Source organism: Trachurus trachurus (assembly GCF_905171665.1).
Source record: "Trachurus trachurus genome assembly, chromosome: 24".
Lineage (NCBI taxonomy): Eukaryota > Metazoa > Chordata > Actinopteri > Carangiformes > Carangidae > Trachurus > Trachurus trachurus.
In genome coordinates this window covers 6,013,391-6,032,876 of record NC_139910.1, presented here as the reverse complement: position 1 = coordinate 6,032,876, position 19,486 = coordinate 6,013,391, and the positions used below count along the sequence as shown (strand labels likewise).

General features: G+C 40.3%; 1 protein-coding gene across 1 annotated transcript; it reads left to right on the top strand.

The window, feature by feature from the left end:
• Positions 1-2,068: 2,068 nt before the first annotated feature.
• mpv17 (mitochondrial inner membrane protein MPV17) lies at positions 2,069-17,789 on the top strand. The gene is made up of 8 exons (XM_084000295.1): positions 2,069-2,098; positions 3,114-3,193; positions 6,353-6,468; positions 7,523-7,615; positions 11,869-11,964; positions 16,399-16,431; positions 16,563-16,615; positions 17,194-17,789. Exons 2-8 carry the CDS (start codon positions 3,121-3,123, stop codon positions 17,261-17,263), a joined length of 534 nt encoding a protein of 177 aa, XP_083856421.1. The 5' UTR covers positions 2,069-2,098; positions 3,114-3,120; the 3' UTR covers positions 17,264-17,789.
• The last annotated feature ends 1,697 nt before the right edge of the window (positions 17,790-19,486 follow it).

The following is a 19,486-nucleotide window of genomic DNA, read 5'->3' as shown; positions in this document are numbered from 1 at the left end:
CCTTGCGCTTCAGTAGTGAGATGTGATGAAACTTCGTAATATAAATCGTTAATTAAATGTTTATAAATGCTAAATAGGAGGATTTAACGCAACGCCACGGCCTCTTAACCTCCTGAAGAGACGATGATGATGCTTTTAACGGCTTTAGCTGCTTAGTGTCGGCCAGATGTGGCGCTCTGTGACATCATCATCAGTTATGTTACGTTGTGACGAATAATCTCGTTAAAATTCTCGTTAAAAAAAACAGCACTTATTCTTTTAACCTGACGATAATAAACGTCGTAGTGAAGTTACTTCGTCGTGGACTTGAAGCTTCGACAGCGTCTCATTCATAAACAAACCTCACAGACAGTGTATTTTTTCCAGCAGACAGAGACTGATCCATGTTGTTGTTGTTGCCGTTGCCATGGTAACTGTGTTTGCTGCTGCTGCTCGTGGCTGATTAATTTTTTAAAATGTTTTTATTTATTTATTGTGTCCTCATCATAACGGATTTGTTTCATGCCACGTCAGGTCACGGCTTTTTATACGACTGTCATTCACAAAATATTTTAGTTTTTTTTTTTTTTCACTGTTTGTGGCGTCACAGGCCTGAATTCACTGGATGGTTTGACTTGTGAATGGAACAGATCAATAATCAATATTAATTTAATAGTTCCACCTGTGCTGCAGCAGTCAAACGTCCAGAAGTTACAGTACACTCCTCCCCTGAGCTCATCAAAACAAAAAAAAACTATGAATTTACAACAAATCACTTGAATGAACAGTATCTGTACTGTCCCACAATGATGTACTGTTTTTGTTTTTATTTTTTATTTTTTAATATGTAGAAGCTGATCACTTTGCAATAAGTGTTTTACATGAAAGAGTATGGCTGAACTATGTCGCTAATATATTCATTTTTAAGAGGCAACGTGCAGATTGATGAACTGTTTTCACAGCAGACGTGAGAAACTAGAGCTGCAGCAATAATTAATCGACAGAAAATTAACTTTATGAACAAGTATTATGATCGGTTTAATTGATTTTTATGCAGAAATACTGACACTTATCTTAATGTTTTCTGTATTATTTCATTTTACACTGAATATCTGTATAATGAATTGATTAATTATCTGCAAATGCATCATCAAGCTCCGTCTGTGAGAACAGTGTCAGTTTGTTTCACCTGTTTCACTTGTACAGAATAAAAACATGACATCAAACAAACTAAACCGTGTTAATAGTCTTTTTTTACTTCTATTGTATCTGCTGCGTGTTTGATGTCGGAGTTTTCCGCTGGAGGGCGACACGTGTCCTTGTTTACAGCGGATGTGACGTAATCTATAGGTCTAATGGTGCCTTCAAGTGCTGTGGGAAATGAAGAGGGTTTTTATTTTTATTTTTACAACTTGTTCTGGTTTCAAGCAGGTTTCAACTTCAATAGCAAACAGAGGAAGGTAAGTGCAAATTTGTTCATCTTTTGCAAGAATGTAACAGAATACAGTGAGAGCTGCATGCATGAAAGATAAAGTGAAAAATGTTGCTAATGTGTGTTTTGTTATCTTTACTCAATAAGTGGAAATATGGAACAAATTGATACCCAAAGATTGTGAACAATTGTGAAAGATGGTTTATACATGTGATCTTGTAATTTTGCATTTACAGTCCGTCTTATTGGTTACTTTGGTAAGTTATCGTTTCCTATTTGTTAAACTGAAAATTGAGTACTACTCATCACTACTGTCATCACACAGTGCAATATTTTAATTCATTGAAATTAAAGGCACATTCATTTGTCGTAATTTGGTCGTTGAGTAATGTGTGATGCAATTTCATCTTTTTCCTCATGTTTGTGGTGATATCTCAAAAACAAAAAAGGTAAGAGCTTTTCCAGAAATCTTAATTAATTCATCTAAAACTGGCTGGGTGAGATGTAAAACCTTTCTTTCTTTCTGTATTTCTGTATTTCTGTATTTCTGTATTTCTGTATTTCTTTCTGTATTTTCTTCCTTCCTTCCTTCCCTCCCTCACAGACAGAGCTCAAAAGTCCGAGCTGATCCGGTCACCTGAATGCATCACCGGCAGCTCCTGTCAGTGGAGCAGGGCTCGTTAACAGGCATGTACACACTTTATTATTGACCGTAGATTAACAAACAGAGCGGCACGTTGTGACTCGTTGTCAGTTGGTTGTAAGTTTTACATCCAACTACAGCTCAGTTGTGTCGATTAAATTCTTCTGTAGAAACTTATTGAGTTAAATCATGTGCTAAAGGTGACTTTCAGTATTTTAACACAACTCTTATTTACTGTGATTGATTTTTTATTATTATTAAACGAATCGATCAGTTTATTGTCAGTTGGTTTTTCACGGTTTGGTTTCAGCTGCTTAGCAACGACGCAGTAAATGGAACGTTAACGTTAGCTTAGCGCTGCACGAGACCGCCGGACGTTAGGCACTAAAGTGACTCCGTTTAAAAAACTCGACAGTTTAACGTTTACGTTGATATTTGTGAATGTATTTTAATCAAAGACGCGCATTTATTTGTTTTTTTGTGAAACTTTTGAAGCCACTTTTCAATTCGGCATCGATAGAATTAACCGGAAATGGCTTTGTTTACAAAAAATCCTAACTTTATATCATCAGTTAGGTGAGTGTTAACTGGGATTCATAGCCTAAGTTACTGTGGCGTGTGCATTCTGACAGTATGTTGTAAAAGGACCAAAAAATAAAGTTTTAAAATGCTTTTTAATGTCCAAATGTTAATTATATCAATGAGTGACTGGTTTAAAAAAAAAAAAAAACTTCCTCCATCGTCTCCATGCAGGAAACATTTGACAACCCCGAGCTCAGTGCTGGAGGAGCTGAGCGGTTAAACTAATCAACAGGCTGTGATGGACAATATAACGGAGCTTATTAGCAGGAGCTGCTTGATTTGAGTCACGTTGTGTGCCGGTGGGCGGGGCAGTGTGGGTATATAGGGTAGGATAGTTGTGTGTGTGTGTGTGTGTGTGTGTGTGTGTGTGTGTGTGTGTGTGTGTGTGTGTGTGTGTGTGTGTGTGTGTGTGTGTGTGTGTGTGTGTGTGTGTGTGTGTACTTCACGTGTCTGTTGTGTTGTCCCCTGTCCCAGCAGGAGGAGGATGGCCGGTCTGTGGAGGTCCTACCAGGCCCTGATGACTAAATACCCCTGGAGGGTGCAGATAGTGACCGCAGGTATGACCAACACACCTACCTACTGTACACTTAAAGGGATAGTTCAACACTTTTGGTAAATTATCGGTGCATGTTGTTTTGAGATCGGCGGGGCAGAGACATGAGCTGCTCAGTGAACACAACGGAGGTGAACGGTTCAGGTCCCCTGTCCCTCGTCAAACTCGTCAAATACACAATCCAACAACTCCACAACGCTCTAGTGGACAAGTTGTGACCTGCACATTCACCACGCTGTGAAATAATCATGTATAATTTTATGTAACATTACGACACATGAAGCAGATGAGCTACGGCGCATGCTCTGCTGCGACGACACCTCCCGTACGCTTACTGCCTCGAGTCTTTGTACGTAAATGAATGTAATTTGCACTTCTCGAGGCCGTTTGTACGCAATGGTGAAAACAATTTTCCTTGTAAAGGACAAATAAATCTATCTATCTATCTATCTATCTATCTATCTATCTATCTATCTATCTATCTATCTATCTATCTAAATACTCAGGACTACTTTCACTTTTGAAGGCACTCCGCCCAGCAGCCGTGTCTGGAAAAGTAGTTCCTGCTGCATTTGCCTCTGAAACAACAATGTTCTGTTATTACTTCATAGCGTGGTGAATGTGCAGGTCACAACTTGTCCACCAGACGAGGGACAGGGGACCTGTACCGTTCACCTCCATTGTGTTCTCTGAGCAGCTCACGTCTCTACCCCACCGATCTCAAAACAACATGCACCGATAATTAAAGGTGATGAACCTACTGCTACGACTATAGGGATTATGGTAATAGGAGAATCTGACTAAATGTTGAACTATTCCTTTAAACCTGTTTGTCTCAAAAGGTTTGTCAAAATGTCCTTCTCTTAGCGACGGCAGTGAGGTCAGAGGTCACACAACCCATTGCTCTTGTTGACTCAGTTTACCTCGGGTTTAAAGTCAACAGAGAGAAGAGAAAAAAAAGACCTTTGAACTGAGCGACCAAGAGGCCGATAACAACCGGTTCTATCACAGGGACCATAAAGTATCAATAACCATCAATGACAAGTCTCTGATCAGTTTGGGGATTGAAGTTTACAATACGATCATGGAAATATATGAAAGTTACGAGCTACAGCTTCTCAACATTTGCAGGTTTTTTCCATCATAAAGAAACAAACTGGAAACTTGAGACCATTTAATGATTCTACTAAAAAATTAACCTTGCACTCGAAACTAATGATTTTCTTCCGAAATTGATTATTTTCTCAATTATTTTATCTAGGCTATAAAATGAGATATAATATATATACCTGCTGTTATTTCCCAGAACCTAAACTGACAAAGTTACAGTGCAAAACCTAAATATATCCACTTTTCAATAATATATAACAAGAAAGAAAGAAAAAAACAAGTCAGATTGTCTCTAATTAATTCTAATTATTTGACTAATAGTTGCAGCTCTGCTTTTGTTGCTACCTCACTATGTCTCCTTAGGTTTAATAAGTTAAATATGTGATTAATTGAACTTCAGTGACCAAAGGAAACGGCAGCATCTTAGATCTAATACTGATTATTGTTTTTGTTTTGTTTTTTTGGACTTAAAACGAGCAGAAATCTTAGTCCAGGTGGCCACAGCTTCAAATCTTCAACAACTCATTCATTTTTACATCTCAGTAAATGAACATTAATCAATGCTCCTGTGTTGTAGCTTTGTTTAGTACCTGTGAAGCGCCACTAGATGGTGGCAGTGTCACTGTGACGGATTATTTCTGTCAGGAGTTGAAGCTGAAAATAATAAAATATTTTTAAAAAATCACATTCAAAAAGAAAATTGTGAATGGAAATTAACTTATTCTTTAAAATTAGTTTTTTTTTTCACATTTGCATCCACGTCTTTTTAGGAGCTGCCTCCAATTCTCCACCTCTTCCCAAATTTCTTTTATAATTTTAATAGAAGAAGCGATCTACATTTCTTTTGTATTTTAGGTTTTTTACTTTGCTTCTATTTAGATTTTTTTTAACATCGACTTTAGGTCCAGAAATAAAACAGTTGTTCGTTTTTACAGTTGTGACTTGACTTTGCTGTGACTCATGTTTCTGGGGGGTTTTCTCATGAAGGGAAACACAAATGTTTTTTTAGTTTTTTTTATTGCTCTCAAGGTGTACAGTTGACATTTTCTGTGTGTGTGTGTGTGTGTGTGTGTGTGTGTGTGTGTGTGTGTGTGTGTGTGTGTGTGTGTGTGTGTGTGTGTGTGTGTGTGTGTGTGTGTGTGTGTGTGTGTGTGTGTGTGTGCCCCTTGTCACCCTAACTGCCTTTATTAGTTCCCCCCTGACATTTGGAGGAAAGGTTACGTCTTGTTCAGCGGCTCCGTGGCTGCGTGTTATTACGCCTGCTGTCAGGTTTAACGGTGGCGTGCGGCCGTGGTCGCTGACATCATGTTAGTTTGCTGATTCGTCTTTTTATGAGGTGGGAGTAAAAAAAAATAAAAAAAGAATTAAAAAAATAAAAAACCTAAAGTAAATGTCAAAGCAGGAGGAGTGGAGTCAACAGCTGAGGTTTGGTTTTGGTCCCTGGTATTGATTTTAAGTCTCACCGTCACCGATCAATAGATAATGACAGACTGACAGAACAGAGAGAGGACGACCACCTGACTGATCACCTATAATCAATTATCCTATAAATACACTCTAATTTATTGACAATATTTATTAATATTGACATAATTATTAGAGGATAATTTGATAAAAAGGACTAGGGGATAGGATCATATAAGTTTTTTTACTTCTTCCTACTCCCTTTCAACATGTTAAGACTGTTGATGAATATCATTCATTAATTTTATTAGTTTTCTATTACTATGATGTAATGATCTCATTTGTCAGTGATATGATACTTGATTTATAAATTCTCAATTAGTTGTTAATTAAGCATGAAAATACAATAATTAAACACATTATAGACAAGTTTATTCATCCAGAGTTTATACATTTTTATCTGTGTTTATGAATTATGGACTAATTAATATCAGGATACTAATGATAAATATTTGTATTTATTATAAAGTGTTATCTTTGTGTTGTGCTAATTGTAATTGGAACAAATAAGAAGTTTGACCTCTTATCTCTTCAATCTTAATGAAGATAATTTATTCTGTGTCTTTATTTAACCTTGTGTTGCCTTCAGGGACTCTGGTCGGTGTCGGCGACGTCATATCGCAGCAGGTGATCGAGCGGCGAGGGCTGAGTCAGCACAACGTGATGCGGACGGCCAAGATGATGAGCATCGGCTTCTTCTTCGTGGTGAGTTCTCCCCGTGTCACAGGTTTGTTTGATTACGAGTGTCATTATGTGACATTTTAAATTAAAACATCTGTATGAAATGAAATGAGGAGAACGTGATGTCAAACTTTTAGTGTAGTTTTTAGTTTATAATGTTTATTTATCAAGCACAAAAAAACATCTGTCTACAACAAAGAGTCTCAGGTTCCCACATTAACCTGGTCGACTTTCACCACTGAACCAGAAACAAACAAAAAAAATTACATTACTCTTGTTAACTAATTTTATTAAGATTTGCTTCACCTGTAAACAAACAGTTTGAAAAGAAGCTCTATCTATCTATCTATCTATCTATCTATCTATCTATCTATCTATCTATCTATCTATCTATCTATCTATCTATCTATCTATCTATCTATCTATCTATCTAAAAATAGGAATAAATACCTGAATTCCCTTTTACGTTTACATTTTCATAGCGTGTTGTTCTTCATATTCTTTTATTTATTCTCACTCATAATAAATGTTTGATTTAATCTGAATGTTTTGTGCTGTTTACAGGTTCACAGGTATTTGACATTTTTAACTAAAACATCTGTATGAAATGTTTCCTGTTTGACACGAGGAGGAAAATGAAATGAGAACTTGATGTCAAACTTTTAGAGGAGTCTGAGTTCATGTTGCAGCTTCCTGTGAGTCAGACAAACATGACGTCGTCGTTACGTCTCTTCTTCTTCTTCATGTTGTTTATTGTGCGTTCACACATTTTGTGTGTTTGTGTGTGTGTGAAATCACCCTCGGCTCCGTCGCTGCTGCTGCTCAGTTCATTTATGTAAATCGGCTCGTTTCTATTGGACGTCACTGTTTCTTTAAGTTTCTATAATCGTCAGGCGGTGACGACGTGCAGATGTTGGCAGATGTTTGTCGGTAACACGGTGGTGACATGTTCACTGACAATCGTTATGTTCAGCTCATTAATGATAGATTCAGTTTGTTTGTCTCTTTAGACTGTATTGGTGATTTAAATCGATTGATTGATTGATCTGTTTATTGATTATTGATTATTTCTCCTCAGGGACCGGTGATCGGGAGCTGGTACAAAGTTCTGGACCGACTCGTCGTTGGAGGAACGAAGAGCGCAGCCATGAAGAAGATGCTGATCGACCAGGTGAGAGAGGACGAGCACATCACCTGGTCCTCCAGGCTTCTTCTTCTTTTCCGTCTTCTTCTTCCTCCTCTACCACCAAAGACGGTTTATAAACCAAGACCCCCCATGTCACGTGGGCTTCTGCACGGCCACGCCCCTTTAGGAGACTAGCAGCAGCCTTGAGTGTATTGACTCCAATGGGAGAATTGAACGTGAACACCGATTATGGTCGATTCTTTCTTCCCACAGTCACTGAAGTAAATTTTGGACTCATTTTTCACAAGCCACATCTCTTCTGAACAGTTTGACACATCAGGAGAAAATCCACTTTGTTCCAGACCTGTCTTTGTCTCTACGACACACTCTCGCCAGATTTGCCACAGATCTCCTAGGCAACGTCAAACAAACGGCCACGAACTCCCGTGAAAATTATTTAAATAATTTTTGTCATGCTAAATATGACTGTTAGTAGTGTAAATATTTAATGTTATCATAAGAAAATATAAACATCTCACTTTCATCTACCTACAAATTTTATAAATCCACACACACGTTCACAGACTAGGTGGTGACCGTTAGCCACGCCCATTTAGAGAGACAGGAAGTGTTTCTATCATTGGAGCAGCCTCTCATGGGGTATCTTGGTAAATAGAGGATCTTTGGTAAATGGTAAATGGTAAATGGTCTTGTATTTATATAGCGCTTTTCCATCTCAACGATACCCAAAGCGCTTTACAGTACATCACATTCACCCATTCACACACACATTCACACACTGATGGCGGAAGCTGCCATGCAAGGCGCGAACCACGACCCATCAGGAGCAAGGTGGGTAAGGTGTCTTGCCCAAGGACACTACGGCAGCAACCGGGATAGAGCGGGATTCGAACCGCCAACCCTCTGATCATTGGACGAGCCGCCCCACTTGGTACCACTGCTCTTCTTCTTTTTCTTCTTCTTTTCCGTCTTCCCTTTCTGTTCAAGGGTTTGAAGCTCTTTGTTTGAACTTCCTCTGTTTCTCACTGAGCTGTGGACGATTCACTGTCTCTGTTCTACCACAGTGTGTTTGATATTATAGATAATAGATTACAGATCAGATCATAGATTACTTCCCTGATCTGATCCAGGTGCAGCAGCAGCTTCCTGTCGTCACGGCGACCCCTGCTGTCGACCGTATGAACCCGTGCCGGTTCAGCTGAACGCAGCAGCACAGATTCAGAGCTCGGAGCTTTTCACTATCGCTCCCTGTGATGAAATATTTAGAGCCGAGTATAAAGAGTTCACTGCTCCGCCTGAATAGTTATGTGGTCACAGCGACGGTCGCTGCTCCCTCTGCACCCGGCCTCGCGTCCACGGAGAAAGAATAAAGCGCCATTTGGTGACTTGAAAGATTTAAGGCAAAGCAGCTGCAGCTCGTTTCCTACGTCACAGTAACAGAGCAGCAGCGTCCACGTCGTCCGGCACGTCAGCAACACACGAGTCGCTCCTCAACACAACACACACATCCAACACAGAAAAAACATTTTATTACATCAGATTTATTCAGTTTTCGGTCGACTTTCACCAATGAACCAGAAACAAACAAAAAGAGATATACGTTACTCATCAAATTTTTTATTTACAGTGAGAATTATTGAGGCTGTTTCAGAGTCAGGAGGTGAAATAATCCTAAAACCTCTCAGATAAATGTCTTTTTCTGTCGTTTCAATAAAATAAATATATATTTTTTAGCCTTTAACTAGTTCTTCAAACATGTAAATTCAGAAAACACAAGGCTGAGAAATGATATATTAGATTTAATTCAGATTTTTTACACACCTGTAAACGAACTGTGTGAAAAGACGTTTAAAAATTGGAATAAATTGAACTGAAACTGAGACAAGTTCCCTTTTACATTTACATTTTATTGTAGTGTATTGTTTTTTAAACCCATAATAAATGTTTAATTTAATCTGAGTATTTTGTGATGTTTATGTAAAAGTAGATATTGAAGGATTAATCTTTCCTTGTAATTCATCTTTCAGTGTCTGTTAAAACATGAAATAGAGTAAATGCTCTGTTACTTTTCCTGTGTTTTCAGGTTCAAACATCTTTTATTTGACAAAATAAAACAGTTTTAATCCTTTTAAATCCAGGATGAGTTCAGTGTCGTTCTGTTATAAAACTGAAACCAGAGCTCATCTGACCTCTGACCTCTGCAAACATTCAAAAGGTCAAACCAGCAGAGTTTACATCCTATATTCATCATGTTCATCTTTAATCAGGGATGCAAACAGCGCGCCGAAAAGCGAAACTCGCTTTTTTCATGACCAATTAGGTGACTTGTGTGAATCATTCAGATCCGAAGAGATTTTGTTTTGAGGGGGGGGGGGTCTCAGCGTCTCAGCTGGGGTCAGTAAAATGTTTTTCTAACAGGCTGACAGTGACAATCACGTGAAACTGAGGCGAACTCATTCATGGTTTCTGATCATACTGATAACTGCCGACCTCCAATGTTGGCGCGCTCGTTACCCAAAGCGGCGCGTATCCGCGTGCAGTCGGTACGTACATTACTGTGTCAGGCAGGTGTCTCCCACGGAGCTCTGCCCCGTTTCAGAGGTGAAGGAGAGACGTCGCCTCCGCGATGTAGAATGTGTTCAATTAAAGTGAAACTAACACATTATATAGGCTATGTCCATTACACACTTTTAGGCCTTAAAATGTCTTAAATTTGTTGAATTATTGTGTTCAAGTCTTAAATAATTTTAGACAGGTCTTAAATTTTCTTATGCCCACCATGGGCGAGCATTTCACTCGCATTTGCCCCTAAAAAAAAAAGACATGTGTGAACCGGGAAAATCACAAAAAAGAAAGAGCACAACCTGCGATTGGTCCAAAACTACAAATCCCACAATCCTCTGCCTCAACAATAACAGTAGTTAGTGTAAGTAAGAGAGAGTGGAGCTGTAGGTGAAAAGAGGAAACAACGCCACGTCTGGTCCTGTTCTATGTTGTTCGTTCACACCGTCACCGTTTATTCGTTACGTCCGCGGTGTAAAAGGCCGTGACGCAAAGACGCGATTAGGCGCGAGACGCGGTATACGCGACTTTTTTTTTTTGCGACTCAATACACGCGATTCTTTTATGGCGACGGGACCCTCGCGTCTTCGTCTATTTCATCGTGTTCAGTACTTGTCGGTGTTGTGTCTATAAATTGTGAAATAACTTTTCCTCGATAGAAATATGAGACTTGGTCGATAGATTTCATTCATCCATGTTTTGGCAGACAATACAAATAACCAATGATAATGAGATTTCCACCGCGCCGAACCAATCATGTGGCTGGAATAGAGCCAGTCAACAGTAACATGTGCATTTGTTTGGGTTGCTGCAGATGTGCACATCAGCTGACACCGCCGGTAAAAGAGAGAGAGAGAATGAGTGTTGTCTCGAAAAAAAACAGTAAAGGAGAACTTGGACAAGTGACTGAAAAGACGCGTGGTGCGTAATGGGGACACCAGGCAGCTGGAGCGGACCGTGGTCACGGTGCGGCCGCTCTGCTGCTCACCTCTGTGTGTGCGATAACTCATTCATGGTTGTCTCTGATTACACTGGTAACAGCCTACCTATTCACCTCCAATGTAGACGCGACGTGCGCGCTCGTTACCCAAAGCGGCGCGTAGCCGCGTGCATTCGGTGCGACGGCGCCGCCGTTTTCCCCCCCGTGCATGTCCGTTGCTGTGTCAGGCAGGTGTCTCCCACGGAGCTCTGCCCCGTTTCTACGGTGAAGGAGAGACGTCGCCTCCGCGATGTAGAATGTGTTCAATTAAAGTGAAACTAACACATTATATAGGCCTATATGTCCATTACACACTGAATGGGATGTTAAATCCCATGTCTTTATTTCTTCTGTTTATTTTAATAGTATATGACTAACATTCAGTGAAGACCTAAAAATCAGTATCTCCAAAATTGAAATATTGCAATGGTTTTTATTTTTTTAAAGCATTTTTAATCTAGAAATGTTGGCCTTCTGAAAACTGTCCATCTATATGCACTCAATACTTGGTTGGGGTTGAACTACTGGAAATTGACTTTTCTGTGATATTGTTAATGGTGAGGCCCCCCCCCGCCCGCCCGCCCGCCAGACAATTCCTCTCTTTTTTGGTCCTGACCCGTTTGCATCCCTGTTTAATCATGAGCCACAATACACTGATTGATCCTAACATCAATTAATAGATGAGTTATTAATCTTCTGTCTTTGTCTCATTGATATTTTCTGGTTTCTTCCACAGTTGTGTTTCGCTCCGTGTTTCCTCGGAGCCTTCCTCTGTATCTCTGGAGCTCTGAACGGACTGACGGCCGAGGAAAACGTCAAGAAGCTCAAGAGGGTGAAAACACACACACACACACTCACACTGTGTTGTTTGAAGGTGTCGGTCTTCTCCTCTCCTCCCTCTCTTTCTTTCCTTTCTGTGACTTGTTTAATGTCGAAGTCGTGGGAATCGAACATGTGACCCGAGTCGTTCTTCTCCGACTGACTCTGGGTCAGATTTAACCCTCCTGAGGTAAAAGTTCAGACTTTGACCTGATTCGTCCTCAGACATTTATTTATTATTCATCAGAGCTGCGTTAAAGGCTCCAAACTGCCACGTAACAGAAGATTAACCAACTGTAAATCAACGAGAGAAGAGAAAAGTAGAAATAATTCCTATTCACAGGACGTCACAACACTGTGAATGAAATTTGTGGAGAAAACCAAAGTGAAATCAAAGTTTTCTTCTTCAAACATGTTTTTGAATCAGATTTGAAAATGTTAAATCTCTGTTTCTGTTTCTGTTCCCTCCAAATTAAATTCACAATCTTTGAACCGACTTAATCCTTCAATTAGTTTTCTGCTGCTGATCCAGGTCCAGTTCATCTTCGGTGTTTGATTCATGATGTTTTTAGGAATCAAAGCAGCTGAGAATTACAAATAGAACGCATAATCGTGAATAAATTGTCCCGACGGGTTCCTGTGACTCACTCCTGTTGTTCCAGCTGTGAAACTGGAGTTTAATTAGTTAAAATTGTCTTTAAGTCATGAATGAAACTTGCAGAGACCTGCAGCCTCCTCCTCCTCCTCCTCCCTGTGAGTCTAGACATCACCGTGACCTTTATGCATGGATGAACCTTTGTGTTTTCTGGGTTGTCGTTTAGTCCCGGACTTTTTTCTTTTTGCTGATTTAACTCAACTTTGTTTTTTTCTATATTTGGACCTGAGACGTGACGATAACTGACTCTGCACCGAAGCGAAACACGCACACAGAGCTCGGTCGGTCGGTTTCTCCAGCAGCAGAGTAAAAAGTGTGTTTGTGTTTGTGTTTGTGTGTGGTTGAGAAAACGCAGAGAGGAAGTTTGGTTCTGATTGTCAGTCCGGTGTCCGACCTCCAGCTCTCACCTCCCATTATTATTAGAAACTGTTTCCTGTGATGGCGAAGAGACGCGAGGGAGGGAGGGAGGGGCCGTGGAAACAGCCAGAGTGACTCATACCTTCATATATATACGTGTGTGTGTGTGTGTGTGTGTATTTGTATGCCAGGTCAGAGCTCGGTGTCGTACTTGTGCCAGCTGCTCAAACGTCCGTCAGCGCCGTCGGTGCTTACCCAACAACACGCCGCTGATCATCATCAATTATTTACAAAAGGAGGCGGCGGCGAGGCTGAAAGGCCGAAGCCGGTAAATGTCAGAAAGGACAGAAAATAAATGACAAAGGTCCTCATTACAACCAGGTCTGGTCCCCGGGACGTGCGAGAGGAGAATTAATGGAGCCGCCGCCGAGTTTCATTCAAGACTTTAGCGGTTACTCACCTGAGCCGGACCAGGAAGTCTGGAACAGGATCCCAGTTTCACACTAGACTCTGATACCATTTAGTTTTAATTAACTAAATACACATGTTGCTTTTAACTGTGGCTCTGGCCTGAGGCTCAGAGGTTACCACGGCAACTTGAGGCGGTTGCCAATGACGATAGGGGCCCCCCAGGCTGAGGCAGACAGAAACATATAGAGAAAAAGAGCGATTTTCTGCCTCTGCACTGGTCTCACATTTAGGCTTACTGTGACAAAACGGTAGCTCCTATCAGAAAAAAACCCAAACCATCAGTGCTGTAAGGACTTCCTGAACGCTTTGGTATGATTTGGTGTTTCTACAGTAAATATTTTGGAGACAAGTGCGAGTTTAAAACATTGGTCCGTTCTGCTTCTGTCAGAAAATCTTTGTATTGGAGTCAATGAGGAGCAGAGACAGACGTGGCCGCACTCAGAGGCTGATAATTCAAATTCTGTAAGTCTCTCTGATATTTTGAGCACATAGTGAGAAACAGAACAAGTTTGTCTACAAATTTGGAAAAAATCATGTGTGTAGAGTGTAAATTGTGTCCAGGAGGAGTGTGGAAAGAGAAAAATTATGGATTTTTTTTTCTCTCTCCCACTCTGACCAATGATGTCACGCACTCTGACTCTGAACATTCCGTGCAATACACACCCATTATAATCTCATGATTTATCCAAAAGTGATCATGGTCATTGATCAGTGATGATCATGCTAACATGCTAACTCCATCCGAGCCAGGCCATGAGAAATTTAATTTAATTAATACATTTTTTCAAGTTTAATAAACTTAATGATCATCATTAATCGAGGAAAATCAGCAGGTGAAGTGCAGCTGTGAAACACATCATATACTCTGAGGCGTGTTAGTTGACACTCTGGTTGACTAATAATTTATGAATAAGATTAAATAATTAAAACAAGTTGTGGACGACAAAAAAATAAACAATTCCAACTTTTTAATTGGCATTAGTTTCCAAAACCAGAGTTTTGTATCATTTCCTGTTAATTTAAGACACGAAAGTGCAATTTTTGTGTGTATTATATTAATACAGTGCATAATTAATCCCATATAGCCGGTGTAAACAGAGCAGGAGCAGCTGTGAGTGAACCAGGGTCAGAGGTGAAACAGCTCCTGTTTCCTCTGACGCTCTAATTTCACCTCAGGTGGAAAAAGCAGCTCCTTCGTTTGTTTGGTCGTAATTAGAAAAAAAAAAAAAAAAAACACACAATCCGGCTGGAAAGAGAAACTGTAACGGGAACATTGGCCTGTTGTTGTTTTTATACGTCGAGACATGTCGAGGCGACCTTTAAAGATGACACACTCAAGTTTACTGTGTGTGTGTGTGTGTGTTGTTTGCTCTTTCATATTTTTACTGTGGAGTCAGAAACTCGGCACGAAGCAGATTCAGTTTCTCATTCAGGAGAATCCAGCCTCATGGTTTAAGTTTCTAAACATCATGATAAACAGTTAAAGGGATACTTCACCCAAAATCGACCAATCATCTACTCTCCATCATGCCAAGGAAGGGTTTGGAGAACTTTCAGAGTCATCAAAACGCTTTAGGAGTTCCAGGGGGGGTCCGGCTGGTGACGGGTTTTCATATAATGGTGGCGGATAGAGTTCACTTTTGAATCGTCCAAAACACACACTATGAAACATCCAGATACCTCCATACTGCTCGTCTGTACTGACCCAAGTGTCCTGAAGCCGCCACATGAAAAAGTTATTGGGAAAAAACTAATGTGATCTCTGTCACATTAATTTTTTCCGAACAACTTTTCCATGTGGCGGCTTCAGGACACTTGGGTCAGTACAGATGCCTGAGTTAGCATAGTTGCTAATTCACATCCGTTGTCCTAAGGCAAGTCATAACATACAAACAATATACCAGTATACAAATAGATAAAACACAGTTTTACACAAAAAATAGTTCCCAATTCACATTAAGAGTCCATATAGAAAAATAGAAAGACAAAAAGTTACGTATGAGAGCAGGTCTGGCTTGCTACTAACAACTGTTTGAGGGTCTTTTTGAAACTGGTGTTAGTGGCACAGTCTCTAACATAAACTGGTAATATATTCCAGGACTGTGTTCCTCTGATAGACACCACCATTTGACCAAATTTGGTCTTACGCCGTTGTATGTCACAGTCACCTCTAGTTAGTGCTCTGGTGTTTATTAGAGGATGTTTCATAGTGTGTGTTTTGGACGATTCAAAAGTAAACTCTATCCACCGCCATTATATGAAAACCCGTCACCAGCCGGACCCCCCCTGGAACTCCTAAAGCGTTTTGATGACTCTGAAAGTTCTCCAAACCCTTCCTTGGCATGACGGTGAGTAGAAATTGGTGAATTATCGATTTTGGGTGAAGTATCCCTTTAATTAATCATGTAATCGACGAGCAGAGCAGTTGGAGGTGGACGTGTGTGTTGACGTCTCAGCTTCACCCTCCGTTAACTCGGCCGCTCACTGAGCCTCTCTGGCTTCTTCCCTGTTTAACCGACTGGAACCTGAACGCATCACCATCGCTCACTCTGCGGTGGAGAACGACCGAACCTGAACTCAGCAGATGTTCGATAACGATCAATACTTTTTAGATCAGAGAGGAGCCGGGAGCTGTTTCTTGTTTTATTTTATTCTCTTTTTAACCCTTTAAACTCTCTTTCTTTAAAACATTGATTTAAATGAGATTTATTGTATTTTATATGTTACATTTATCTTGTTTTACCTTAATATTCACTACGACTTTAATACTTGTCCTGGCTGATGGTGCAAACTCTCACAGTCTTATGTAAATAGCTGTTTGTGAGAAGATGTTTCTTTTCTTTTCTTTTCTTTCTTTTTTGTTTTGTCTTTTCTTTTTTTTTATTCCTACTTCTGTATACACAACTGGAAAAGTAAATGAGATTTATTGATCACTCATATTAACTGTATTGACTCTGTCCGCAGGATTACACAGATGCTCTGATCTCAAACTACTATGTAAGTTTTTCCTTTTTATTCACATGAACCTGGAAACTAAATGTCTCTATATGTACTGTAATAAAAACATTTTCCTCTTATTGTTCATGATCATGTGACTAAACTGAACTGTGTCTCTGTTTGTGTTTCAGCTGTGGCCTCCTGTCCAGATCGCCAACTTCTACTTCATTCCTCTGCACCACAGGTACGTTTATGTTACTGCTCTGATCGATTGATTATTGATGGTTTTTTTAACAGTGAAACTTTGTGTCAAGTGCAAAGAACCTGGATTTTGTCTCAAAACGCTCTGGTGGACAAGTTGTGACCTGCACATTCACCACGCTATGAGATAATAACAGAACGTTACCAGACAGATGATGCGCGTTCCCGTCGGGGCAGTTTTTCATCAAGCAGTCTCTGTATTTCCCTCTAAAACAACTCTGTCTGGTAACGTTGTGTTATTATCTCATAGCGTGGTGAATGTGCAGGTCACAACTTGTCCACCAGAGCGTTGTGGAGTTGTTGGATTGTGTATTTGATGAGTTTGATGAGGGAAACCAAGAAATCCCATGAGCCTCCTCCGTAGCGTAGCTCTGAGCAGCTCGCGGCTCTGCTCCGCCGTTCTAAAAATAGCTTGCACCGACAATTAAAGGTAACGAACCTACTGCTATGACTATAGGGATTATGGCAATGGGCCAGTTTGCCAAAATGTTGAACTATCCCTTTATAACACTGAGATTGTTTTGTTGCAATCAATCACCCCTCCCTGTCTCCTGGTCGTAGGCTGGCCGTGGTTCAGGTCGTCGCCGTCGCCTGGAACTCCTACCTGACCTGGAAGGCCAACAAGATGTGAAGGATCAACACACACACCATGATCTTTACACTCATTTATTGTGCGTGTGTGTGTGTGCGTGTGTGTGTGTGTTTGTGTGAGAGACTGAGTCACTGACGTCGTCTCCTCTGACACGTTCACACTCAAAAGTCAAACTTTGCATTTTGCAGAAACGTCTGTGAAAGTTTAGTTTTTTTATGGAAATGGCACTTTGGCAGCAACACACGCACACACACAGACACACACACCCACACACACACACACACACAGACACACACACACACACACACACACACACACACACAGACACACACTTGTCTAATCCGGTTAGTCTGTTGTTAATCACTTGAAGTTATTGGGACTTTGGTCAATCATCATGTTTTGTTTAACGATGGAGGAAAAAATTAATCTGATTTTCTGAAACTGCGTCCAAGACTCTCCACAGTTTACACACTCTGTTTACTCGCTCCGTCTGTGTGTGTGTGTGTGTGTGTGTGTGTGTGTGTGTGTGTGTGTGTGTGTGTGTGTGTGTGTGTGTGTGTGTGTGTGTGTGTGTGTGTGTGTGTGTGTGTGTGTGTGTGTGTGTGTGTGTGTGTGTGTGTGTGTGTGTGTGTGTGTGTGTGTGTGTGTGACTCATCTGTCAGTTTTACTTTACTTTATGTTTTCTAACGTTTCCCAAAATGCTTAGATTTCTGCTGTAACTAAGCAACCACCGTCTGTCCCAAAGTAAAAAAAGAAAAGAAAAACAGGACAGAAGTTGAGTTTCTGTCTCATCAACCCGTCGACGATGAGCTCATCATTATTAATATGCAAATCTGCTCTGATCAGATCAGATTGATGACACTGAAGTGCCTAAAATCCCAGGACACATGAACGCATCACGAAACAACTTTATTCTCATGAGTTTTCTGCAATGCATTCTGGTCGATCGAGGACTCGGTGGGCGAAGGTGTGTGTCTGTAGCATGAATGGACTCATAAAACCAACAAAACCCTACAAACTAATCTACTTGTTTGAATAAAATATGAATTATCTTATTTTAGCATAAAGACCAGAAATCTGCCTAGCAACACGTCCAACGCTCAACAGACATGAGTCGTATTAATCCTATTGGTCTAATTCTTGCACACACAAACTATAAATATTTTCTTTCTGCTGATAATTAATCACCAAACCACAGATTATGAACGTCATTGTCTCTGTTAATGATCCTTTTTGTTATGGTCTGAATGTTCTGATCACATGTAATGATAATGAACCTGTTTCCTGTTGTAAAGTGTAAAATATAAAGTTGTTAAAGCTGAAGTTTCAACATCATCATCACGGTGTCAATGGTGCGTTTGACCTCGGCGCCTCCCTGCAGCCAGCTCGGCTCTGACCGGGCGGGTGGGGTTTAGTGGTTGGTTGGTTTGTTTGTTTGTTTGGAGGAAGGGAGGAGATGTGGAGGCTGCTGAGCTCGGCTGTCAACCAAATTAACTGCACACTCACACAAACACACACACACAAACACACACTTGTTCTAAATCAGAGGGAAAAGCAGCGGAAACGTGTGACGAATCCACTGAAAATCTGCCAAATAGCCTCTTTCCTCTTTCCCCCCGGGGAGACGGGGAGGAGGAGGAGGAGGAAGAGGAGGACGTGATAGGAGCTTCCTCCTCTTCTTCTCCTTCTCATCCTCCTCTTCTCCCGAGGAAACACAATCCAGTCTCTGGTTCCAACTCCCGCGGCTCGGCGTGCAGATCGAAGCCAAGGTGATTAAATGAAGATCCACTTAATTAACTGGTGACGACTCAAACCTGCTCATGAAGCAGCTGAACGCCAGAGTTTAAACACTGAGTCGACGGGTTAAACGTCATTAAAAAGATGTATTTTTTAATTTATATTTTTCTTTATTAATTTGACAGAAGTATCAGTAGAAACTTTGTCTCTTCACTGTGTCTGATTAAGTTTTATGCAGTTGATGCTTCTATAATAAGTTCCTCTTCTAAATGAGATGCTAAGTTTGTATTAGTGAACTGGTGTTTTGAGTGAGACTGAAGTTACAATGATTCTTTCTGAATGTATGAATTGATGAGTTTTATTTTGAACATGTCTAAAATAAAACAAATAAAACATTTAAATATAAGTGTCATAAAATCATAATATACACAAGTCGAAAAAAGAGTAGGAAGAACTATGCAAGTATGCAAAAAACAACCACCCATCCCTTTCTAACTCATCATGGTTAACACCGTAGTAAACATA

Bases quoted from the DNA above. Each gene is read 5' to 3' on its own strand.
- mpv17 (XM_084000295.1), top strand. From the start codon at position 3,121: ATGGCCGGTCTGTGGAGGTCCTACCAGGCCCTGATGACTAAATACCCC. The intron at 3,194-6,352 runs GTATGACCAACA...TGTTGCCTTCAG, and splicing joins GGTGCAGATAGTGACCGCAG to GGACTCTGGTCGGTGTCGGC. The intron at 16,616-17,193 runs GTACGTTTATGT...TCCTGGTCGTAG, and splicing joins TTCATTCCTCTGCACCACAG to GCTGGCCGTGGTTCAGGTCG.